Source organism: Alternaria rosae, assembly GCF_020736505.1.
Source record: "Alternaria rosae strain MPI-PUGE-AT-0040 chromosome Unknown BKA58scaffold_2, whole genome shotgun sequence".
Lineage (NCBI taxonomy): Eukaryota > Fungi > Ascomycota > Dothideomycetes > Pleosporales > Pleosporaceae > Alternaria > Alternaria rosae.
In genome coordinates, this window is record NW_025763571.1 from 4,510,041 (window position 1) to 4,531,972 (window position 21,932).

Below are 21,932 nucleotides of genomic sequence, written 5' to 3' on the forward strand. Positions count from 1 at the left end.
TAGATTCGATGTCTCTTCGAATTCCATCACGCATGCCATGACGCTCATCTGTAGTCGCATGCGATTGAGGCCACGATAGATGCATAGTGTGATCCATGTGATGTCTATTGCTATCGGAAATGCAAGAAGAAGCACTAAGCCCAAGGTTGTTGCGACGGCTCTCCATGTCGCAGCCGTTACTGGCATGATGTCATCAGACCCTGTCTGATGTTTCGTCCAACTACAGAGGCACTCGGAGTGTACTTGTGATTTACATGATGCCTTTACATACAACTCGAACAGGCGCAATGTCTTCTCGTATTCGATGCAGAAATTCTTCCCGGGCTTCCTTCTTATCGGTATCAAGGCTGACTTCAAGATATGACGTCCACCATATGCCGATAGTCACTCTTGCTGACAACCCCCTGGCTTCTTGCAAGGCGTCCCTAATATAAAAGTCGTACGCCCTTCCATGTCCTTGAATAATGCGCTTGTTTCTCGTCATAGGGTGCGCCTGTACATTGCGATCGTGGTATCGGAAATCACTTAAACGCGTTGCCTCATAAGTGTCAAGTCCCAGATCGAGTTCTTCCAGCGCAGGGAAGCGTTCGAGAAGGGCGAAAGCACCTTGCATCTCATCGAGAAGCTGCATGGACCTAGCTTGATAGCTGGCGAAGAGCGCAACCATATTGCTTGGATGCATAATTACACGATCGATACTGAACTTGGGAATGGTGATGTATTTAACAAGCTTCCTGTTCTCGGCACCGATTTGGCGGTAAAATTCTCGTACTACGAAGCGTATGGACTCTGACCCGTTGTGGAGGAAGAAGTTGAAGCGGCTGAAGCAGTAGCTGAGGATCTCGTCGAGGAAGGTGCGGCTGACGAATACCAGGCCTTGGATGCTTTCGAGGCCTTGTAATTTGTAGCCACCGTGTCGCTGTCGGACGGTCATATCGACGCTTCGGCTCTGGAAGTTTTGCGCGAGAAGATAATGGTATATCAGCTGGCGAATTTCAAGCGGTAGCCTGAGGAAGCCGGGGATCGTGGGCACCATTGTTGATGACGTTGATGAAGTTGTCGATGTTCCGGTCTTCGTATGTAGCGTCGACAGCGGTCACTGCGCGACCAACTTCTTGTGGAATGTTTACGGAAGATGCACGTGGAAGAGATGTCCGATAAGACAAATGTCTATTCGTGGAAAGCTGGTTCGGATGTAGAGATCTCAACGCATGTGCATCAGAAGGGACCTAGGTCTGTGCTCATGCGGCACAGTAACCCCGCAAACGGCCTACTAATTTTTGTAACCAACGCTGTTGGTAAGATATCTAGCTATGGTCGATGACAGTATCGGACTTCCACCGCCTGATTTCCGGCTTTGTCGCAGCATCCATGCTGCGTCCAAATTGCGTCCCACCGAGAAGATTACCAACCGCCGCTGACCCACAGTATGAGTGATTTCACGGATCCGAACATTGCGCACATACCAAAGCTTGTTTCAACAGGATATTGCTATTTGTTGGCAAATAGATTAAACACTAAAAACTACCTCCAAGCCACCTTCGCTATCGACTTGCAGTAAACATGTTATGGTCAGAATGAAGACAGATGCAAGACATAATCGCGTAACGTAGCTATAAATAATTGACAAAATAGCTACGAGCTACATGGGCACTCTACAAGGAGACATCGACAGAGATGTTAAGGTCCTCGAGAAGGGCGTCGACGCAGCCAAAGTTCTGCTCAACGTTAAGGTCACCGGGCGCCTTCCAGCCGTCGTTGGCGAAGGAGAAAACGCAGGACTCGGGACCGACGGTCTCGAGAATCTTCTTCATGGCAGTCTTCTGCTCCTGGACACCGGCAACAGCCATGCCGTTGGAGTTACCGGCGCTGGGCCAGCCGATCTCAGTGATGAACTTGCCCTTGGCAGCGGCCTCGGGGCAGACCTTGGCGGCTTGCTCGAGCTGCTGAGCGGCGAAGTCACCAGCCATCTCAGCGGTAACGGACTGGGTGAAGTAGGGGTGGATCTGGACGGTGAAGATGTCGATGTGGGAGCAGAGAGCATCACCGATCTCCTCCCACGAGCCAACAGTCTCAGTGGTAGTGATAGCGATGTCGGAGGGGAAGCCGGCGCCACGGAGCTCATCACGGACGTAGTCGAGGTAGGAACCAAGCTCGCTGACCTCGCAGTTACCGTTGAAGACGCACTCGTTTCCGACAATGACCATGGCGACGGAGTCCTTGGGGGCGTTCTCCTTGATGTCGTTCAACTGGTCGTTGGCGTAGCTGGAGAAGGGACCCTTTCCGGCCTTGCCACCAGCCTCGAGGAAGATGCCGTAGATGACCTTCAGTCCGTACTTGGTGCACTCAGGGACAACGTGCTCGAAGACACCGCAGTCAGTGCTGTAAGAGCGGATGGTGGTGAAACCGAGCTCAGAGATCTTCTTGATGTCGGCAGCAATCTGCTCGGCGGTCCTGCAGTTACCGTCGTTGGCGTAAGGAGTGTAGGTAATGGCCCACTTGTCGCCGTTGGTCTTGATGTGCTCACCGTTGTTGTAGCTGCCGGTGGGCTTGGGCTTGTCAGAGCCGTGGGTGGCGCTGGGAGTGGGCTTGGGCTTCTCAACCTCCTTGGAGGAGGCAGGGACCTCAGGGGTGTAGGCAGGCTTGGAGGCCTCGGGAACGGTGGGGTAAGCTGGCTTGGAGGGAGCAGGGACCTCGGGAACCGCGGGCTTGGAGACCTCAGGGACGGAGGGGTAGGCGGGCTTAGTGACCTCAGGAACAGAGGGGTAAGCGGGCTTGGAGTTCTCTGGGACCGGGGCAGGGCCAGTGGGCTTTCCCTCCTCCTCAGTGCAGGTGGTGGAGGTCTCCGGGACAGCGGGAACAGCTGGGGTGGAGTGCTCTGGGACGGGAGCAGGGCCAGTGGGCTTGGGGGCCTCCATGGAGGAAGTCATGCCCTCCTCCTCAGTGCAGGTGGTGGAAGACTCCGGGACAGCGGGAACAGCTGGCTTGGAGGACTCAGGAACTGCGGGGTACGCAGGTGTTGAGGACATGGGCACCTCAGGGTAGGCGGGCTTGGAAGACTCGGGCATCGCCGGCTTGCTGGACTCAGGAACCGCAGGGTAACCGGGCATGGAAGATCCGGGTACTACGGGAACCGGGCTGGAGGGAGCCGGAACGACGGGAGTGTACATGGAAGTCTTTCCCTCCTCAGTGCAGGAGGTGGAGGCGGTCTCCGCATGGACGGAAGTTGGGACAGCGGGCATGGTGGAGTTAGGAGCCATAGAGGGCACTGGATCATGTTAGTCGCTGTAAGATACTGGCCATGACTATTCTTCTTCGTTCACAGCTGCGTCTTGTATGGGTATCACATACTTGCGGTTTCGTAGACGGTGGTGTAGACCGTGCAAACCTCCTCAGGGGCGTAGGCTCCACGGCGCATGTGGAATCCAGCATGAGCCTTGTGCTGCGCGGCAACAGCAGACCCAACGAGGGCTGCTGCAACGTAAGAGTAACGCATCTTGAACTTGTTTACGTGGTTTGGGGTGGCTAGGGGTAGTGGTGATCGTCCGCTGAGCGAGTGAAGCGGGTAATATTAAGTAAAGTGTGTAATGAGTGACGGGGCACAAAGGCCAAGGGTGCTTGTCAACGAGGCTGGTGATGCGTAACTTGAAAGCCTTGCGTAGTGAGAAAAAGAAGGAAACCTTGGGGAACACGGCGGTTTTGACCTATGTGCCATGGCCTGTGAGTACCAGTTGGTGGAGAACTGCCTCTAAGGCGTTAGGTTAGGGGTCCTGGAAATTGGCGTTCTCATTGCTGTACAAGAACGGCATGGGCGCCATCCTACGGCTCTATTGAGATCGTGATGTGCTCCGAGCGGAAATGAGTCTGGGGTATAATTGTCGTGTTAGGTCGAGGGTGGGTCCAGTCTAGGTGAGGATGAGGTTAGCCTACTTTCACCCTGAGCAACCCTCCCGTGCATGAAGTGCCGTCACGGCAACAAACACCACACCAAGTCTTCGCGCCAACACCGCCAGGAAATGGGTGAACTCTATCGCAACATGATCACTCGTTGTATTTCCTTAGCTGCCATGTGCCCGTTATCCGTTTTGGTAAGGTCATCCTCGTGTCGCTAATGACGGCCCACCGAATGGTTCCCATCTTCATCAAATCCACGGCAACGCGCATATCAGCAATCACAAACAGCAATCGCGAACGGCTAATCTTTGTGCAGCTCGCAGTAGAGCAAGGGCACAGCTTGCGCCACCATGCAGGTACAGAACGACTTGTGCAGGGTTCTACCTACCGGGCGTTCTTTAATTGGCCGAAGGTTACATCGAAGGGCTGGGGTGGATGTTTAGGCGGTGCTGGATGTTGGTGCGTGCCCCTTTCCTCTCACGACTCAAGACCAGCACGGCGCGTTATTACCGCTTCCACCGCTATTGATGGACGTCACTAAACTCTCCGCTTGTCGATGCCGCGTTCATCGGAAGGCAGAGATCCGCAAGCTGCTAAACATAGGTGTGGGCAAGTCGGTGATTTCGTCCGCATGAATACGGTGTGTATGTCAACTTTGCGAGCGGCGATCCATCGCAATTACAATGGCGCGTATTCAGTTGTTGTACCAAGCGCTGAGAGCCTTGGATGCCTGGTCGGCATTGGCTACATAGCTCGCTCCTGAGCGATCGAACAAGTGGTCAGGCGACCACTCGGTACCCGCGCTGACAGCCCTTCTGTCCTTTAACAATAGGCACTCTTCGCCAATTAGCGACCATTCAAGCTAGAATATGTAGCAGGCAAGTTCCAGTATCCGTCGCATCGTGGCTACAACTTCCTCCTGTCCTAAAGCTATACCCATAGTCGGGCACGTTATACCCCTCAGATTTTGCATACAACGTGAGATCTGTAATGAGTTGAGTATATCGGTGAGTATGTATGTTTATGCTGTGAATTACCATAATGTAGATCCAATTCTTCCAGAACATATCCGCCACCCAGTCTTCCTGATCCACCTCCAGAGTCTGGACTCTCACCTCCCTACTGAGCACCACCCTCTTGCTGCCCGTAGTAATGCGCTTTCATCATGTCCGCGAAATGCTTAGATCCATCTCCACTGAAATGCTCCTGTTTCCCCTTTGCCGTTTTGATTGCCGCCTTTGTGGACCGTGGGAACATTTCCTCCTCGTAGTCCTTCACAGCAACATCCAGATATTTCTCTCCATTGCACACTTTGATGATCTCTTGTGCCAGTACGAGTGCGTCTTTCATGCCCACGTTGACTCCTTCGCCGGCGAAAGGCGTGAAAACATGCGCAGCGTCACCAATGAGAGTGACACCTGAGCGAGAGGGCCAGCGGAACCCAATCGGTAGTTCGCACAGGGCTCGAGCGGTGAGGCTTTCTGTGGAGGAAAATATGATACGCTTGAGATCGTCGTGTATATGAGAAAGGTAGCGGTCCACAAGAGTCTTGCGCGCCGTCTCTTTCTCATCCCAATCAATGCCACACGTCTCCAGGAAGTCTTCCGGCACGCGCAAGCTGGCATAAGTCCGTAGGCTGCCGTCACCTTGCCGTTGAGACTGCACCGCACAACCCTCGCCAAAAGCCATCATCGAGCCCTCTCCTACGTATTCAAGCAGCCAGGGATCGGCCTTGACGTCTTTGCACATCATCGCCACAGAAGATATGCCAGAGTACTGAGGCATTTGGTTGGTGAGAAGTGTGCGAACCTTGGACCATGCGCCATCTCCGCCGACTACAAGATCAAACCCCAGCTCTTTCGTGTCGTCTGCGAAGTGTAGGTTGTACTTCCCCTCATCTTCAGTGGACGGCGCGACTTCCTTCAGTTTCCTATCAAACTTCACGGACCCCACCTTCAGATTCTCGAACATTAGTGTCGCCAATGCCAATCGATCAATCTCAGGTCTCCCGTCAAACTTCTCCTCTTCTTTGATGTCTTGCTTATCAGCTCCATTCTCATCCCAGAGTACCTCTCCATCCAAAGTCACAATCTTCATCACATCACTTTCTGGTCGCGCATGCTTGACGAATGGTTCCCATAGTCCTGCTTCTTTGAGGGCGAGCTGACCAGACTGGGGATGGAGGTCTAGAGAGCCACCTTGCGTGCGGAGTTCTGACGCGGACTCGAAGATGCTGAAGGGAATGGAGTGCTTCTGAAGTATGTTGGCGAGGGTGAGAGAGGCAGGGCCAGCGCCTATGATGCCGATCTTCAGCTGGACAGGTCTTGTGACTGATGCCATGGCTGTTCAAGGGTTCTGCAAGTCCTGTAAGGGTAGCGGACTAGTGTTTGCACTTCTCTAGTGATCGCAGGTCCTTTAGGTGTAATCGCAGACGCAAGAAGAGTATATGATATAACAATCGTAGCTTCGTGAATTGAGATTTAATATATCGCGCATCCTGTCTTCAAACCTCACGATATATACTTCCATACTTATCTTGCTGCCTAGGCGAGTGTCACGTTTCTCATCCCCGCACGCGAAATCTCGGGTCCTAATTGGGTCTGCAGCGCGTCGAGTCTGACATGTCGGACCCGAAAGTACACGACATGCCGAACATTTGCGCCTCAAAAGCCACACGCCACAAGTATGGGTTCAGAGACTGCGAATGCACATCTCCAATGTACACAAGCACGTGCACTGCTGGCGCGTCTCCTGCGAGAATCGTTCGAGATCAACGTGGCTCGACGGTCGCGTGAGTCCGGCCAGTTTAGTGCTTACTGAAAGCAAATAAGGTTACACGTAGCAACGCGCCTTATTTGCGTCAAGCTTCAAGCCAAGTGATGTCCGGTGAATGATGTGCCTGGGGCCGCAGGCCGTTGGAACGAGATGCGAAAGGAGCAACCTCATGATGCCATTGTTCTCCTTCTGCCAAAAGAACCAGTATGAGCTCCATGTGTTGAGATGTGATCGCATTACTTTTTCTTACACAGCGCGATCGCTATCCGCAATTACCTACGTCAGTCTGAATATACTCTACGGCGACTCGACCTGTTCTCCCGCATCGCATCGCAGCTACAGTCGCTGAGTAGTGGTAGGTTCTGTACAGTTGAAAACCTCCACGCTCAAAGTTGTGCGCACGTGAAATACCTGTTCGTATGTGCCGTGTTGTTGTTGGAACGTGCTGCCGGGTCCATAATTCCTGACACCCAACAGGAGATAAGACCCTGGCCAGCTTGCGAATCCAGAACCCGGCACGTCATCGCAATGCGATGATCATGCCAAACCCAGCCCTCCTCCGACCCTCCCAAGACCGGCTCTCTTGCTAGCCAGGGCAATGTTATGGACTGTGTTTCCAATCCTTACTTTGACGGCATCAAAAGCAGCCTCAGGTGCCTGAACGAACTTACTGGTGTCGATATTTTGGACCAGAGCAACCCACTCGGGGTCAGGCTCAGCCAGGTTCCAAGCGATGCTGACGTGGAAATATTGCGAATAATCATGGCTTTGAGGCTCGTTCTTGTCGACCTTCCTCCGCTTCGGACCGTCGTTAGAGTCATGGCTCTCCTTCGGACCGTCTCCCACTCCGCCTGTATACAGACCTGGATGACCGCTGTATTGGGTCGCGTCGTTACATGCTTGTAGCAGACGGTTAAGTTCGTTGAGTGCGGACTTCTTAATGCCAAGGACCAGAAACCATCGATTGCGTTCGAAGTTGGACACCCACTTCAAGTTCTGAAACTCATAATTGAAAGCGCGCACTGCGGATCGCCGCACAGCAACACTCAACGATTTCAGAAACGGCTCTCTGTCATCGGTGTTGATCTGCAGGGTTCGCGACAACGACACATGAAGAGGTAGCGACGCACCCAGTTCTGACTGAAGAGATGGTATGATCTCTGGTATGGGCAGTATCTTCGTTCGCTTGGTATTTTCAAGAGCAATAGTATCTCTCACATGCTGTAGTAGGCTGTGTAGAGCATCAGACTCATGCTGTGTAGGTATCCCTCGAACGCGTTAGTCTGTTATCCATATTGGCGATGAATAATTCTGGGCACCCTTACACTCTAAGTAGACATGACTGGGCCACTTGCCCTCGACGTGAGGTACAGCCCGTTTCCGTCCGCCATGTAGGCTTGGGTTGTCGCTAGTGCTGACGCGCGCATTTGTCGCGTAGAGGTCGTGAAAGGCTGGCGGAAGCGGAGGCAGGGCATCCCCAGATGCGCTGTGCTTGCGCTTCGATGTAGCTTTGGCGGCAGATTGTGCCGTCTGGGCAGAGGCATCGAGGCTCTGGTCATCATCATCCGAGGCAGAATCTGGATAATCCACCAGGGACATGATGGGCTGGATCGTGATGGTGAGGGATCATCGTAGCTGTCGTCACTCGTGGAGAGGACCAAGCGGCGGACCCACTTGCAGCCTAGCGCATCCGCATGACGTATGGCAGCGATTGGGCCGCTCTTTCCACCAAGAGCGGACAAGAAGAAATCTGACGCAGGGCCGCGACTGCGAACCGATGATGTACGCGTCCCCGGTACCTGCCAAGTCAGGCCTTTATGTACTTCGCTCTCCCTCTCGTCACCTGTTCATTCCTCTCGTATCCATTTAGCACCTGACATTCGTCTGACCACTAATCTCCAACACTACAACTACTCCAATCTTCCTGAGTTCGCCAACTATCAAACACTAGCAACACAAACCAATCATCATGGCAATGGAGAGTGTGAGTATCCCTCTTGTTACATCTGTTCCGGGCGCGTGGGTGATCCGTTCCTGTGCCTCCTATGTGCGCCGGCAAGACCCATTCAACCCGTCTCAAACCAGTTCAGCGCAATACATCATCTTTGGACATTCAAGCTAACTTAGCAGGCCCATCATGCGTTGATTGATCCTCTGATCGAACCAGACCCAAGCGACGAGACTGGACTCAACAGCCACTTCCGTTCCACATATGCTCCCGCAGCACCCATCACACCACCCGGATCCGCTGGAGAGACCAAAGGCCACCCAACCGTCAGTGTCCACAATACCGGTAGTTCCGTCGAGACCAACCCATTCCGCCGTTCCAGGGCTTCATCCGAGTCAAAGGGCGCTTCGGCTTCAGTATCGCAGGTTGGACAAACTACACCGCAGAGTAGGAGGTATGATTACCCATCCCCTCCCGCCTCTGCAAGCCCCAGACGTGCCCACTTCTCCGACAACCACCGCGCGGAAATCTTCGGACCCATGAACGGAAGCCGGCCTCGACGATCCAGCGACAATGCCCCTACATCCATGAAGAAGAGCGGAGTTACGCGCGACCGCTCTGGCTCATTGAGAGAGCGCTATCCTGGTGACAAGTCACACAGGCCTCTTGACCAATTGCGTCATGATGAGAAAGTTGCTCACCGTGCTCCTCATCTTAGGAAAAAGAACTTCCAAGGCGCCGACGTCATCGATCGTCTCGATAAGACACCCTTCGGTCGGTACCACCACGAGGGCCCGTATGACGCTGCCAGTCTCGCTCGCAACCGCGTCGAAAAATACAGTCCCCTCGCGGCGGTCAAGGATTCAAACGAGGAGGCTCTGAAGGCTACTCCACGGGAGAACATCGTCGACTCTGTACAGAGGCACCGTCCTTTGGAGGGTGTCGCTATCGTACCACCTGGCATGGCAGATCGTTTCGGAAGGGTTCTCAATTATGAAGAGGGAGCTGACCTGATGCGAGAGCCTGGAGCTGATTACCGTCGCTGGCCTGGTGTTGTATGTCCTCCAACCATTCCTTTTAGACTGAACCTCTCTAACACATCGCAGGAATACCACCCAGACGATCTCAAGGGCAAGGGCGAACCCTCCTACTCCATTGACAAGGCCCTGAAGGACCACAAGCGCTTCGGCGACAGCGGTACGGAGATGACCACCCGCAGCTCTCGCACTCGCAGCGTTGGCCATGCCGAAGCACCCGGCATCGTGCCCTCCGTCGCCACCGACGCCGAAGCCTCTGGCATCGGCCGCAGCAACACCACTGGCAGGAGTGTTGGCGGCGCAATCAAGAGGCGCCTCGGTAGCATCCGTCGTCGCAAGCAAGAAGCCGAGATCTAGGGGATCCCGCTCTTTCCACGCTCCAAGCGCTTCTCTGAAGTTCCACACACACACGCAACGGCTTGATACCCATTCCGTTTTGAGCGACTTTCCGAAATTGTACAAATACGCATCGCATACTGACGCATATTGAGCGTCCTTGTTTTCCTTTCACTTGTGGCTCGACAATATTAGCGCATAGATGACGTACATTCATGGTATATCATAGTTTGCACCGCATATGGGGGCTTGATAGGAGCCGTGTACGATATACGAGTAGTTTTTAGTAGGTTACGAATAATGACACATAACTTGTCTAAGCTTGCGCCAAATGTTCAAAGTGTGTGGCATATGTTGGTATTGTAATTATCTACTATCTGTGACACCTCTCCTATCCCTACGCAAACAATGAGCACGAACGAATACCCAATCGCATACCCAATCGCCTACCCACCCAATGCCTACGCCAAAGACACATCCCCCAACCCAACGAACGTAATACAAAACGCCTGCCTGGCAACATAACGACGTTCAAACTCCTTGATGCGCGCTGAAATATGCAACAATGCGCCAGACAAAGTCGAACAAGTAACAGCCGGAACCAACCCAATACGCCACATTAACAGCAAAAGGAAGCCCTCCCCTCCCATCACATCGCAACGCATCACATAAAACTCATCTTAACCTCCTTCTCCTGCCCAAAGTCATCCTCAAACTCATCAGCCCAAGCATTATGCCCCAGATCACCACCAGTGGCCTGCGGCCCCAAACTACTCGCGTGAGACTCCGTTTTCGCCGAGCGCAAAGGCGGGCGTTCAGCGGGGCCCGGGGTATCGTCCCAAGACGGCTGCGCAGTAGCATCTGAATTCCAGGACTGGGCGGTACCAGAGTTATTTTTACTGGGTGTGCCCGAGTCCCAGGGCGAGGAAGTGCCGGATCGACTTGGTTGTAAGGGTAAGGGTGATGCGGGGAGGGGGAATTTACTAGGGGTGGTAGCGGATGACGGGGGGTCGCGGAACGAGGTGTCGAATGTCATTTCCATTTGACCCGCGCCGGGGTCGTCGAATTCGTCGTATTCGTCGTAGTGGCCGTTGGATGGAGAAGAGGAAGAAGAAGTTTTCTTGGGGTCGGTGCTTGGTATACCTAGACTGTCGTTGTAACTCTTCGTTTCCCTAAGCGTAGAGCGCGGACTTGTTGTCTGGGATGGGGATACGGTTGCGATGTCGATTTTCATGGGTGGTAGCGTGCTTTTGATTTCTTTGATCTCGAATTCGGCTTCGGCGTTGTATTCTTTGCTTTCGGCGGCTAGGGTCGCTACTTCTTTTCTGATTGCGTCGATATCGAACATGACTTGGTTTTCTGCTAGTTTCGCTGGGTCTTGGTCTACGTCTAGCTTCCGGTGGCCTGGCGGAGCGGCAGTGGAGTGTTCGTCGTAGACTTCCCAGTCTTTCTTGTCGGCTTTCTTCTTCTTCCACCAGCTCAGTTTGCCACCCTTCTTCTCCTTTTCTTGCGCCTTCTTCTCCAGGTCTTTTCGCGCTTCTTCGATCTCGTTGATGAGCTCACGCTGGCGTATCTCGTGATTCTCAGGGTCCGGGTCTTCAATCTCGGCGAATTCGTCGGATTCAACTAGCCAGCCAACTTCGCGGAGTAGCTTGGGCATGGCGGCACGGTAGGCCATGTGGCCAGGAACTAGCTCGGTTACGTTTACATTCTCGATGGTTGGGATTTGGACGGGCGCGAGGCCAGCTACGCGCATTACACCACCACTGGTAGCACGGAAAAGGTAGCCTGGAAGTTTGTTAGCAATCGGCAACAAGTAGAAGAAAGATGTGCGACATACCCAAGATCCAGTCATTGGTAGCATACCCATTGACAAACCTTCCAGGCACGACAGATCTTGCCCTGATGTACTCGTCATGCTTGGCTACTGCTGGCGTGCCGAACATGTATACATTCTGCACAATACCAAACGCCCCTCTATTCGCAAGTTCCTTTAGACACGAGAAAATGACTCTTGAGCCTAACGAGAAACCGACAAGAGTGACCGGTCGTGTCCCTAAGTTGCGATCGATGAGGGAGTCTGCAAGGATCAATCCAGCCATGTCTGCTCGTGCTTGCGAAACGATCCACGGATTATCGATAAGGTAGGAAAGCTTAGTCAAAGCCAAGGGAAGTGTCATAGCGGCCATGAGAGCTGTAAGGATGGTACTTCCCAAGACTTGTTGGAGACCTTGTGTGAGAGCCTGATGTGGTCAGTAAGCACCTTGGCAGTTTACATATATAAACTCACTTCAGTGGCAAGGATGTTGATTGTGTCACCCATACTCCTCAGCATCTCAGGTTCCCATAGCACGGAATATATATCGCCCATGATGGGATCGACCGTACTGTACGGAAGACGGACATCGTCAACCTTTCCGTTCATCCAGCCTGCCAACGTAATGATGAGATGCGTTCTTTTGTTGTTGTGAAGCGGACGGTACTCAAAAGTCTTGACAGCACCTGTTCGCCTGTTCATGGCCCGCACGCCGACAGTACTACCCGTGACTACACCAGTCGATGTAATGATAGCAGCACCTCCGGCACCAGCCAGGAAACTACTTGTACCTGCCACACCGATTGTTGTAAAGCCTGCAGCGAGACCGGCACCAATGACCGGAGCGAGAAGTCCAGCAGATAATCCAATGACGAGACCGCCACCAACAGTCGCAAGGCCCATGAACGCCAATCGCTTGTTCCGCGCCCGCTTAGCTCGGCTGACCATGTGTTCGTCCTCATTCCAGTTCTCTTTGTCTGCTTGCTCCTGCATTTCCAAAGCATCGGTGACGCGCTTTTCGAAGCGACAAGCTTCCAGCCAGTCTACGCTGAGATATTGCCCGACTTGCTGAAACAGCTCTCGTGAACGCGAATCATAGACAGAGTCGGCGATGAGTACCAAGAACAGATCACACAGTACGGTCCACCGTAAATCGATGTCTAGGTTTTTGCTAGTGGGGAGTTGTGATGGCGACCTAACTTCTGGATAATCAAAATCGTCATCTTGGTGTTCCTGGTACGGCGGAGGGGGCGGAGTTTGCAAGTCGTCTTGCGAATCCATGGTCGATGCCCTCTTTGGTTTTGGCTTCCCTGCAGGTGATTCGGGGCGCGGCGACGATATAGACGGTCTGGTAGAGTCTGATTCGTTTACGGTCTCCGCATCTTCCGCTGCTGGATTTTTTACTCGAGCATTCTGCATCAGTGCTGGTGTAAGGTCTCCAGGAACCACGCCATGCTCGGACAGTTGCTCAATCATAATCTGCTCAGAAGCATTGATGTCCATGTGCCCGTAAATCTTGACCATGATCTTCTGTGCCCACATTTTTGTCGTTCCTGACTGGAGCTCGAGCAGCTTCTTCATCTTCTTGTTGGTCGTTTCGAAGTTCGAGAACTTCCGTTCCATCTCCACCATGGCCAATCGTACCAACCCGACATATGCAACACGCTGTCCTTCGGTAAGGAGGTTCTTGGTCGCCTGCATTTGCGAGAGCGGATCCCGACCCTCCTCATCTTCGTCGGCCAGTGCAGTACTCCTCTCCTTGAAAAGGTAGGCGGTATTGTCGTCCATGCTCGTTTGCGAGTCAGCATCGTCGTCCATGATAACTCTGGTATATCCTTTGGCGGCGCCTCCGACGTTGGCATAACCGTGCATGTCTTCCAGCTCTTCCGTGTTCTCCTTCGCAATGAGCCTGTTGTCGTCGTCGTACATGTCGTATCGAGCGTATGCTGGCATGGTCTGCCACTCGCCGTCGTCCTCTTCCTTCTTCTCCTCCTTGACCTCTCTTTGTGATTGTATGACTGCATGCTGGTGTGAATACTCGGATATGGCCGGGACGCTCGTTTGGTGGAGATGTGAAGGCGCGGCACTCGTGCTTGTGCGTGTTTCCGTGATCTCAGGAGGCTTTGTAGGTTCGGGTGTGTCTTGCTTCGTTTCTACCGGCTTGTCTTCAGGTGCCTTGGGGTCGGTGACCTCAACGGGCTCATTCGCCTGCCCATTGACTTGCGGTGTCGCATCGCTTTCCTTCACGGTAACCTCAGATGCGACCTCAGGAAGCTTCTCCACCGTACTGCCTGCCTTGACTTCTTCCTTTCCTTGTGCTGGCACCGCGACCTCCTTCGGACTCGCTGCCGTAGAGACTACAGCATCCTCAAACTTCTCCCCTTCCGAGTCGGAACTGTCCTCCACTGGTGTCCGCGGCCTCCTCTTCCGTATAGGCAGACCAAAATCATCGTATTCGACGGCTTCATTGGGTTCCTTCTTCACCTCCGCGGTCTCGGCATTATTTCCCTCATTCTTGGGGGCCGCGGCGGGGTTCTCGCTCATACTGGTGGGGACTACCGTGAGAAACGCATGGAGAGGCAGGTTCGCAGTCGTGTCAACAGGGAAAAGCGCAGGGGCCGCCGTAGGAAACAAATCAAGTATATGTGCGGGTATGTACAATATGTACAATTGGGCGTGGGATGCCCTGAGGCGGATTTACTAAAGCGGAGAGCAACGGGGGTGTCTCCAAGCCGCAGACGTCGCATACGGGGCTAGCGTCGCACGCGTGGCTGGTGCATGCGTTAGATTCCGCGCTCTGGTCCAAACTTTTGGCCGCATAGAACTTTTTTCCCCGCGAACAATCAACCGTTCCCAAACACACAGTCGCAATGAAGTTAAAGCGCGCAAAGGTAGGAGATGAATCCTTGTTAGAGACATTCACAAAGTATACTGATCGCACGGCAGGCGTACAAAAAGCAGCTCCATCAATACGAACTCAACTTCGGCTTCCGCGAACCCTACCAAGTCCTACTTGATTCACAGATCCTCGAAGATGCCTACTCCTGCAAAATCGACCTTCTCGCGCGACTCCAGAAGATGCTCGGCGGGCAGGTAAAGCCCATGATCACGACGTGCGACATGCGACACCTCTACCTCGCAGAACCGAAGAATGAGACCCTCATATTACAAGCCAAGGAGTACGAACGTCGGCGGTGCAACCATCAGGATTTGGAGAAGCCGCTGAGTACACTGGAGTGCCTGAGCTCCGTGGTGGATCCCAAGGACAATGCGACAAACAAGCATCGATACGTGGTTGCGGCCAACGATCCGAGCACGCGTGCAAAGATGCGACAGATCGCCGGTGTGCCCATCATATACCTTTCCAAGTCTATAGTGCTCATGGAGTCTATGGCTGATGTGACGGAGCAACACCGTGAGCGAGAAGAAAAATCAAAGTTCAAGTTGGGACTCAAAGGGCAGCGGAAGCCAGACGCGGCCTCGGCCCCAAAGAGAAAGCGAGAAGATGAGGGACAAGCTGGAGAAGGCAGTCAATCTATTGAAGATCAGGCTACGGGAGACGCAAAGCCCAAGGCGAAGAAGCGCAAGGGCCCCAAGGGACCCAACCCGCTGAGCGTCAAGAAGCCGAAGAAGGACAAGACGACCCAGCCCAGTGCTACCAAGAAGTCGCGGCCGTCTACATCTGAGACCAACGGGGGAGACAGTCAGAGGGGCGACCGGGAAGAATCAGCACCTCGTAAGAGGAGGAGGAAGCACAAGTCCAAGGCTGATGATGGCGGCGATGCGCCGGATGGAGGAGAGCCTGCTTCGCCATGATAGCCGGAGCAGAAGATCTGGGTCCAAGTGTGGACCACATGCGATACCCGACATACTGGAGGCTGTCACGTCTGAGAGCCGAATCGGCGGGACGGCATACCCTGATCGTATGTCATGCATAGTATAGGTCAATTGGGGCGAGAGCGTTGGAGGCAAGGACCTCGAGAAGATAGCCCTATACTCTCTTGCCTTGTGCAAGGAGATCAGAGACCTTGGGCGGAAGAACAAGCGCACTCCGGTCGTTGCGCTTCACAAACTCGACCACAACTTCAGCAGTCTTTTCCGGGAGGTCCTCGTGGAGGAAATGTCCAGCGGCAGGAAAGACCTGGAGTTGGAATTTACCTACATTACATTAGATACCTCATCAAAAGCGACAAGGCGTTAGACATACCTTGCATTTGCCCAATCATCAGCTCCTTATCCAGCCTGTCGGTTCCAGCGAGCAGCAACAACTTAGCACCCTTCCCGCTCAGGAACTTGCCGCTCATGCCCGTGAACCAGTTCTCCCAATACGGCTCTGTGCTCGCAAGCTCTGTCCGCCATGCCCACCGCCCATCCGAGTTCTGCAGTAGCAGGCTTGGTACGCTTGCTCGCGCCGACTGAGGGTTACGTATCGTTCGTGATCGGATGTGCCACTCGATAGCAGCAGGTAGCGAAGGGAACGACTTGGGCCTACTCGCAAGGTAAGTGTGCATATGTGCCAGTGTTTCCATGGCCGAGCCTTCGACAACATCAAGCACTCCAAAGCCTAGCAGCTTGTTTCCTAATAAGCCCTTGTTTGCAGCGTCGGTGACGACTGCACCACCCAGACTGTGTCCTATCAAAACAATCTGTGGGAGCTCTTTCCAATTCATCTTGCTCTGGGTCAGCGACAGCATGTCAACTAAATCTTGACTGAGCTGCCCAATGCTCAGGTCGTTGTCCACCTCTCCACTAGCGTTCCACACTACACTTCCGTGGTCGCGTGCTTCGACAGCTAAGATCCCGATTTCTGGCATGGCCCTGCGAATCTCCTTGGCTGCCAGCGCAAAGGACATTGCTGAGCTTCCGGCGCCATGGTGGAGCACTACCAAGGGTGCTTTCACTGTCGCCGGCGGTGTGAGGTATACATGAAACTTGGCATGCCCTGATCCATCCCTGCGCTGTTCAAGATAGAACTCCTGGGCGTAGTAGTCGGACCAATGTATTGCGGGGGCGGGTCTTAGTGTATGTGACGGTCTGACAGTGCCGGTGCTAGACATTGACGATGCCGAAGACGAGTCATCTTCGTACTCGGGAGGCTCCTCCTGCACGGGCTCCGGCGGTGGCAGGGAAGAAAGTTTAGTCTTTGCGAACTCTCTAGCCAAGCTGGACATGGTGGCTTGGGCGAGGCTGTATTCGTGTCAAAAAATCAGGGTTTCGTGAGCGTGGAGATCCGCCCGTCAGTGATTGGCCGCTAGCTTCTCTTCAGCGTTCCAATATGTCGTGGCCTGGAGGCGTGAGGGGAATTGACGCAGGCGGGGTGCTATCAGATAGACGGCAGGGATAAAGGCCAATGTTTTAGCGAGAGGCCGTTCGAGGCAAAAAGAGATGCATCGCGAAGCCCGTTTCGCAGTCCAATGACGTAGCGGCGTTAGACGACAGTGAGATACGGCACGAGGCTGGGCGGTACCGTGGAGATGGTTGGTACGTGGTAGGGATCGCTTGGGGGTTTTCGCGGGACGATCTAGCCTTCTGATTTGCGCTAGTCGCGAACTTGGATGAACTGTGATGATGACGTCGGTCGATCTTTGGCTTAGCGCGTCAAGCATAAGTAAAACCTCCACGCCCCCGGTCACCTTCCTGGAAGCTTCACGAGCTTTGAATAGCTCCAATCTTTTCCAATCTTTCCTAGGACCTCTACAGACACTTGCAAATCACCGATAAGTGTTATCGTCCGCTCAAACTACCATATCGCAGGTGTTTGTAGCTCCAAGAGCTCGCAATGACCAGCATGTGGAAAGGCAATGACAACAACGACAATAGCGGCCAGGGCCTTCTGTCAGCTCAGGAGCCCACACCAATTTCCAACGACGATGGAGCGTCGAGGTCGTCGCGCAGAAGTAATGGGGCATCGAGGAGAAGCGAAGAGCCCAACGAGAGGACGCGTCTTCTCGACCGTCCGAGACCACCACCCAATTCAGATGGCTACCTTGATCCAGATGACCCAGCTGTGAGTTGTCTGATTGTTTTATCGAAATCTATCTAATGATGCCAGGTATCGCCATACAACCTATGGACAGTTCGTGCTATGCGCTACTTGACCATCCTCTTCCTAGTAATCACCTTCTTGTGGTGGGTGCTTTTGCTAGTATCCATCTTCGTTTCCCCTCCTGGCCTACACACTCGTGGATCCGGCTTCTTCGACTTCGCCTACACATGCCTCACCCTTGGCAACCTTCTCGTCGCAACCATCTTCTTCGTTACTCCTGCCAGAGGTCTGCGCATCACTACGGCCATCATCGCCGGACTCCTAGCCATCGATATGATCCTCATCTTAGCAATTCCTCGCATCAGACTCGAGGAAGGCTGGGTCGGTATCGCAAGTGTTGTCTGGGCTTTCGTCATGGCTGTGTGGTGTATCCTGACCGATCGTGTCGTCGCATACGGCAAGCACGAAGAGGAGGAGCGTCTTACTGGCCGCGCCGAGACGCGTCGCACACTCAAGGAGTGGCTTGCTATTACCGTCGCTACGATCCTTACCGTCATCTTCATCATTATTGTCATCTTGATGACTGGAACTCTCGGCATGCGTGGCCGCGACGCAACACTCAAGATGTATGGTGACCGCATTCTTGTAGACGGCGACAAGTACGCCGTGCATCTCGCCTGCGTTGGAAACGTTACCCAGACCCACGGCGTCAACGACCCTACCATCCTCCTCGAGGCGGGCGAATCGCCATTGGAGTACGACTTTGAGCATTGGGCCTACGCAGCTTACAAGAACGGTACCATCTCCCGCTACTGCTACTGGGACCGCCCCGGCTATGCTTTCTCTGACAACGCACCCTCCCCACACTCGGCCGGCATGTCCGCGGACGCATTCTCAGAAGCTCTTGCTAAGGCTGGAGAAGAGGGTCCTTATATCCTCGTGTCTGCTGGTACAGGCAGTATCGTCTCTCGTATCTTCAGCTCGCGCCACCTGAAGCAGGTCGTTGGTATCATGATGATCGATCCTCTCCACGAGGATCTTCTTCACCGCATCGGTGGCCCCGGCCGTGGTTTCATCCTCTGGGCTTGGGGTATCATTTCACCAATCGGCACCGTCCGTCTCGCAGGCGCGCTCTTCAAGGGACGCACTCGTGAAGACCGTGTCTACGGCCGCAACGCATACCAGTCCGGAAAATACATCAAGGCACAACTTCAGGAGAACCTTGTCGCTGACAGCCTCACCAAGAATGAGGTCTCGTCTGCTAGGAACATTCAGAGCGCCAACACCCCGCTCGTCGTCGTCTCCAGTGGTATCAAAGTCAAGACTGATTCTGAGTGGGAGCGAAAGCAGAAGGATCTGACTACTCTCACTGACAACCTCGTCAGCTGGGACATCGTCAACAAAGCGCCCCACCAGGTTTGGGACACACTCGACGGACGCACTGTCATGGAGAAGCGTCTCAAGCAGCTTGTCAAGGCTGCGGCCAAGGTCAAGAGCGAGACCCAGGAGGAGTAGGAATACAGTGAACGGGCTATCACGTGTTAGCGATGCAGTTTCGGAAAACTCTTCTCCTCTCAAAGTTGATGCTTAATTTCTATTGTGTACTGGGCTTTCCTTGGCATACCCTACGGCGTTGCATGGTTAGGTTCATTGTCTTTCTCACGAGCACATATCAGATAGTAGTCTAATGTCTAAGACCATGCTAAACGACGCTTTCGTATCGCGCGCAAGAGTAATTCGTTTTTTTTTCCGTGTTGTAGAATACATTCATCGTATGCTTTAAAACCCCAACGGCACGGGTAACATTGTAACCCTGGAAACCAATTTTGGGAACTTGTGTACTTGCAATTCCCATTGATGTAGTCGCCACAATAGGTCATAAGCTAGACGACTGAGCCATGAAGATTAGCTGAGGATCACCTGGCGTAGTTCAGGTATGATCAATGAGACAGAATTACATCAATGTATTCTGCAATGAGTACCGATCGATCCGCTCTGTATACTCGCATTCTCCTTCTCGATACTGCAGTGTGAAAGCTCTGTGTTCATGATATCCCCTCTCACCTCCGCCTAAACTTCGATTTCCCAATAACTGGTCTCTTAACCACCCCATCCACATCCGCCTCTTTCTTCTTCACAACGCTCGCTTTCTTAACCACAGGCCCATTCTCCTCCTCTGCAATCCTCCGGTCCTCATTCGCCTTGTCGACCGCCATCTGCGCTTCTAACTCGGCTTTCCGGTTGAATTCCGTTTCCATGATACGCTTATCCCTCGCCGAATACCCTTTCTCCTTGATGCTGTAGAAAACCGCGCCCATGTCTGCCAGCCAGTGTGGATCCACAGAAGTGACACACGACATGTACTCTTTACTCGTGAGGATAAGTTCGTGGTACACGACGTAGTCGGGCAAGTAGCCCAACCCGTACAAAGCAGACGTAGGATGGAGTTGGATAGTGACGCTAGTACGCAGGTTGATGTACTCGCCTATACCTTTCACCTTGGCAGCTTGGTGGTAATAGCCCGAGCAAATGCATTTACGTATCACGTCCCAATCAGTACCACACGAGACGAGCTTCATCTTCTGCTTAGACATGATGTCGTATATCTGGTCGCGAATTTCCTTTGCGCGGCGCAGCGCTTTGGGGTGCAGGAAGTGGCGGATACACCAGCCGTCGGAGTAGCCGTTGACTTTCCATTGCGTGTAGACGTGTAGGAGGGTGAGGTGGTCAGACTCCGGGACGAAGAATTTCTCGCGCGCGGCGTCGGATTCTTCTTGACGTTCTTTCGGGCGGTAGAAGACGGAGGGCACGGAGAGCATGGCGACAATTGTGAGCATTTCTTCGCTGCATTCCATTTCTGTGGCTGTGATGATGAGCTTTGCGAGTGAGGGGTCCATGGGGAAGGCGGTCATGGTGCGGCCGAGTTCGGTGAGGTTGCCGATGTTGTCGAGGGCGCCGAGGGCCCAGAGGTCGAAGAGGGAGGTTGTTATTGTGTCTTGGGGTGGTGGATCCATGAAATCGAAGTCTAGCAAGTCTCGCACGCCGAGGGATTTGAGGAGAAGGACCGTATTGGCGAGGTTTGTTCGTTGGATCTCTGGGATGGTTTGAATGTAGAATTCATCCCTGAAAGCTCTCTCGGTGTACAAATGGAAACACTTTCCAGGTCCAGTACGTCCAGCGCGACCAGCACGTTGAGAGGCATTGGCCTGTGAGATGGGTGTGATCTGGAGCGTGTCCATGCCCATCTTCGGGTTGTAAACCTTGAGCTTAGAAAATCCGGCATCCACCACATACATGATGCCGTCCACCGTCAAACTCGTTTCTGCAATGTTGGTGGCCACGATGACCTTGCGTACGCCGGGTGCTGCTCTGTCGAAGATCTTTGCTTGCAGATCAGCAGGCATCTGACTGTAGATTGGAAGAATACTGAGTTTTGGCGGGTCGTTGAGAAGTTTTAGCCTTTCGGCTACCAGCTCGCATGTGATTTCAATGTCTTCCTGACCCGTCATGAAGACCAGAATGTCGCCAGGCCCCTGCGAGACATGTATGGCGAGGACCTGCTTGACTGCGCTGTCGACGTAGTCCTCGCATGGGGACCGCGAGTATTGGATATCAACAGGGAATGTTCGCCCTGGAATTATGAACTCGGGAGCTCCTCCGTAGAAGCGTGAGAAACGTTCCGAGTTCATGGTAGCTGATGTGACGATTAACTTGAGGTCTCTTCTTCGTGCCAGCACTTTTTTGAGAAGCCCCATCAGTACGTCGGTGTTCAAAGCTCTCTCGTGGGCCTCGTCCATGATGATACAGGAGTATTTGTCCAGGTCTGGCTCCACCAATGACTCTCGGAGTAGCACACCATCTGTCATGTACTTGATCTTGGTCTCCTTGCTGGTGCAGTCTTCGAAACGAATAGCATATCCGACCTGTCCACCAAGTTTCACCTCCATCTCTTCACTCACACGTTTCGCAACACTCATGGCTGCGACACGACGAGGTTGCGTACATCCGATAAGCCCTTGCTTCGCGTACCCATCCTCAAAAAGGAACTGGGTCAGTTGAGTCGTCTTTCCAGAACCCGTCTGACCGACCACAATAACGACTTGGTTGTCTCGAATCACGCGTAGGAGGTCTTCCCGGACT

General features: G+C 53.4%; 9 protein-coding genes across 9 annotated transcripts; 3 read left to right on the plus strand and 6 right to left on the minus strand.

The window, feature by feature from the left end:
* Window positions 1–90: 90 nt before the first annotated feature.
* On the minus strand, window positions 91–1,201 carry BKA58DRAFT_378718 (uncharacterized protein). The gene has a single exon (XM_046169735.1). The coding sequence runs from the start codon at window positions 1,034–1,036 to the stop codon at window positions 251–253; it is 786 nt and encodes a 261-aa protein (XP_046029959.1). The 5' UTR covers window positions 1,037–1,201; the 3' UTR covers window positions 91–250.
* Window positions 1,202–2,954, minus strand: BKA58DRAFT_378719 (glycoside hydrolase superfamily). The gene has a single exon (XM_046169736.1). It carries the CDS (start codon window positions 2,928–2,930, stop codon window positions 1,656–1,658), a length of 1,275 nt encoding a protein of 424 aa, XP_046029960.1. The 5' UTR covers window positions 2,931–2,954; the 3' UTR covers window positions 1,202–1,655.
* Window positions 2,955–4,698: 1,744 nt separating this feature from the next.
* On the minus strand, window positions 4,699–6,374 carry BKA58DRAFT_110339 (uncharacterized protein). The gene is made up of 2 exons (XM_046163902.1): window positions 4,932–6,374; window positions 4,699–4,879 (listed from the first exon to the last, which is right to left on the minus strand). Exon 1 carries the CDS (start codon window positions 6,232–6,234, stop codon window positions 5,014–5,016), a length of 1,221 nt encoding a protein of 406 aa, XP_046029961.1. The 5' UTR covers window positions 6,235–6,374; the 3' UTR covers window positions 4,699–4,879; window positions 4,932–5,013.
* A 729-nt stretch (window positions 6,375–7,103) lies between these two features.
* On the minus strand, window positions 7,104–8,657 carry BKA58DRAFT_110489 (U6 snRNA phosphodiesterase Usb1). Its single transcript, XM_046163906.1, has 2 exons — window positions 7,995–8,657; window positions 7,104–7,937 (listed from the first exon to the last, which is right to left on the minus strand). The coding sequence occupies exons 1-2, from the start codon at window positions 8,266–8,268 to the stop codon at window positions 7,207–7,209; spliced, it is 1,005 nt and encodes a 334-aa protein (XP_046029962.1). The 5' UTR covers window positions 8,269–8,657; the 3' UTR covers window positions 7,104–7,206.
* On the plus strand, window positions 8,437–10,333 carry BKA58DRAFT_110372 (uncharacterized protein). The gene is made up of 3 exons (XM_046163904.1): window positions 8,437–8,653; window positions 8,800–9,672; window positions 9,724–10,333. Exons 1-3 carry the CDS (start codon window positions 8,639–8,641, stop codon window positions 10,009–10,011), a joined length of 1,176 nt encoding a protein of 391 aa, XP_046029963.1. The 5' UTR covers window positions 8,437–8,638; the 3' UTR covers window positions 10,012–10,333.
* On the minus strand, window positions 10,333–14,614 carry BKA58DRAFT_110333 (uncharacterized protein). Its single transcript, XM_046163901.1, has 3 exons — window positions 12,281–14,614; window positions 11,831–12,233; window positions 10,333–11,778 (listed from the first exon to the last, which is right to left on the minus strand). The coding sequence occupies exons 1-3, from the start codon at window positions 14,348–14,350 to the stop codon at window positions 10,655–10,657; spliced, it is 3,597 nt and encodes a 1,198-aa protein (XP_046029964.1). The 5' UTR covers window positions 14,351–14,614; the 3' UTR covers window positions 10,333–10,654.
* A 9-nt stretch (window positions 14,615–14,623) lies between these two features.
* On the plus strand, window positions 14,624–16,033 carry BKA58DRAFT_378729 (Fcf1-domain-containing protein). Its single transcript, XM_046169737.1, has 2 exons — window positions 14,624–14,697; window positions 14,753–16,033. The coding sequence occupies exons 1-2, from the start codon at window positions 14,677–14,679 to the stop codon at window positions 15,620–15,622; spliced, it is 891 nt and encodes a 296-aa protein (XP_046029965.1). The 5' UTR covers window positions 14,624–14,676; the 3' UTR covers window positions 15,623–16,033.
* BKA58DRAFT_110465 (Alpha/Beta hydrolase protein) lies at window positions 15,710–17,360 on the minus strand. The gene is made up of 2 exons (XM_046163905.1): window positions 16,014–17,360; window positions 15,710–15,964 (listed from the first exon to the last, which is right to left on the minus strand). Exons 1-2 carry the CDS (start codon window positions 16,975–16,977, stop codon window positions 15,798–15,800), a joined length of 1,131 nt encoding a protein of 376 aa, XP_046029966.1. The 5' UTR covers window positions 16,978–17,360; the 3' UTR covers window positions 15,710–15,797.
* Window position 17,361: 1 nt separating this feature from the next.
* On the plus strand, window positions 17,362–19,395 carry BKA58DRAFT_110353 (uncharacterized protein). Its single transcript, XM_046163903.1, has 2 exons — window positions 17,362–17,813; window positions 17,859–19,395. Exons 1-2 carry the CDS (start codon window positions 17,586–17,588, stop codon window positions 19,305–19,307), a joined length of 1,677 nt encoding a protein of 558 aa, XP_046029967.1. The 5' UTR covers window positions 17,362–17,585; the 3' UTR covers window positions 19,308–19,395.
* Window positions 19,396–21,932: the final 2,537 nt, after the last annotated feature.

What these genes read in the sequence shown, in the direction of transcription:
- BKA58DRAFT_378718 (XM_046169735.1), bottom strand. Translation starts at nt 1,036, where the DNA reads ATGGTGCCCACGATCCCCGGCTTCCTCAGGCTACCGCTTGAAATTCGC.
- BKA58DRAFT_378719 (XM_046169736.1), bottom strand. Translation starts at nt 2,930, where the DNA reads ATGACTTCCTCCATGGAGGCCCCCAAGCCCACTGGCCCTGCTCCCGTC.
- BKA58DRAFT_110339 (XM_046163902.1), bottom strand. Translation starts at nt 6,234, where the DNA reads ATGGCATCAGTCACAAGACCTGTCCAGCTGAAGATCGGCATCATAGGC.
- BKA58DRAFT_110489 (XM_046163906.1), bottom strand. Translation starts at nt 8,268, where the DNA reads ATGTCCCTGGTGGATTATCCAGATTCTGCCTCGGATGATGATGACCAG. An exon ending in CAGTCATGTCTACTTAGAGT is followed by an intron (nt 7,938 to 7,994) that starts GTAAGGGTGCCC and finishes AACGCGTTCGAG; the next exon opens with GGATACCTACACAGCATGAG.
- BKA58DRAFT_110372 (XM_046163904.1), top strand. An exon ending in ACCGTCGCTGGCCTGGTGTT is followed by an intron (nt 9,673 to 9,723) that starts GTATGTCCTCCA and finishes AACACATCGCAG; the next exon opens with GAATACCACCCAGACGATCT.
- BKA58DRAFT_110333 (XM_046163901.1), bottom strand. Translation starts at nt 14,350, where the DNA reads ATGAGCGAGAACCCCGCCGCGGCCCCCAAGAATGAGGGAAATAATGCC. An exon ending in TCAACATCCTTGCCACTGAA is followed by an intron (nt 12,234 to 12,280) that starts GTGAGTTTATAT and finishes TGACCACATCAG; the next exon opens with GCTCTCACACAAGGTCTCCA. An exon ending in TACCAATGACTGGATCTTGG is followed by an intron (nt 11,779 to 11,830) that starts GTATGTCGCACA and finishes ACAAACTTCCAG; the next exon opens with GCTACCTTTTCCGTGCTACC.
- BKA58DRAFT_378729 (XM_046169737.1), top strand. Translation starts at nt 14,677, where the DNA reads ATGAAGTTAAAGCGCGCAAAG. An exon ending in TGAAGTTAAAGCGCGCAAAG is followed by an intron (nt 14,698 to 14,752) that starts GTAGGAGATGAA and finishes ATCGCACGGCAG; the next exon opens with GCGTACAAAAAGCAGCTCCA.
- BKA58DRAFT_110465 (XM_046163905.1), bottom strand. Translation starts at nt 16,977, where the DNA reads ATGTCCAGCTTGGCTAGAGAGTTCGCAAAGACTAAACTTTCTTCCCTG. An exon ending in GATGATTGGGCAAATGCAAG is followed by an intron (nt 15,965 to 16,013) that starts GTATGTCTAACG and finishes AATGTAATGTAG; the next exon opens with GTAAATTCCAACTCCAGGTC.
- BKA58DRAFT_110353 (XM_046163903.1), top strand. Translation starts at nt 17,586, where the DNA reads ATGACCAGCATGTGGAAAGGCAATGACAACAACGACAATAGCGGCCAG. An exon ending in TTGATCCAGATGACCCAGCT is followed by an intron (nt 17,814 to 17,858) that starts GTGAGTTGTCTG and finishes TAATGATGCCAG; the next exon opens with GTATCGCCATACAACCTATG.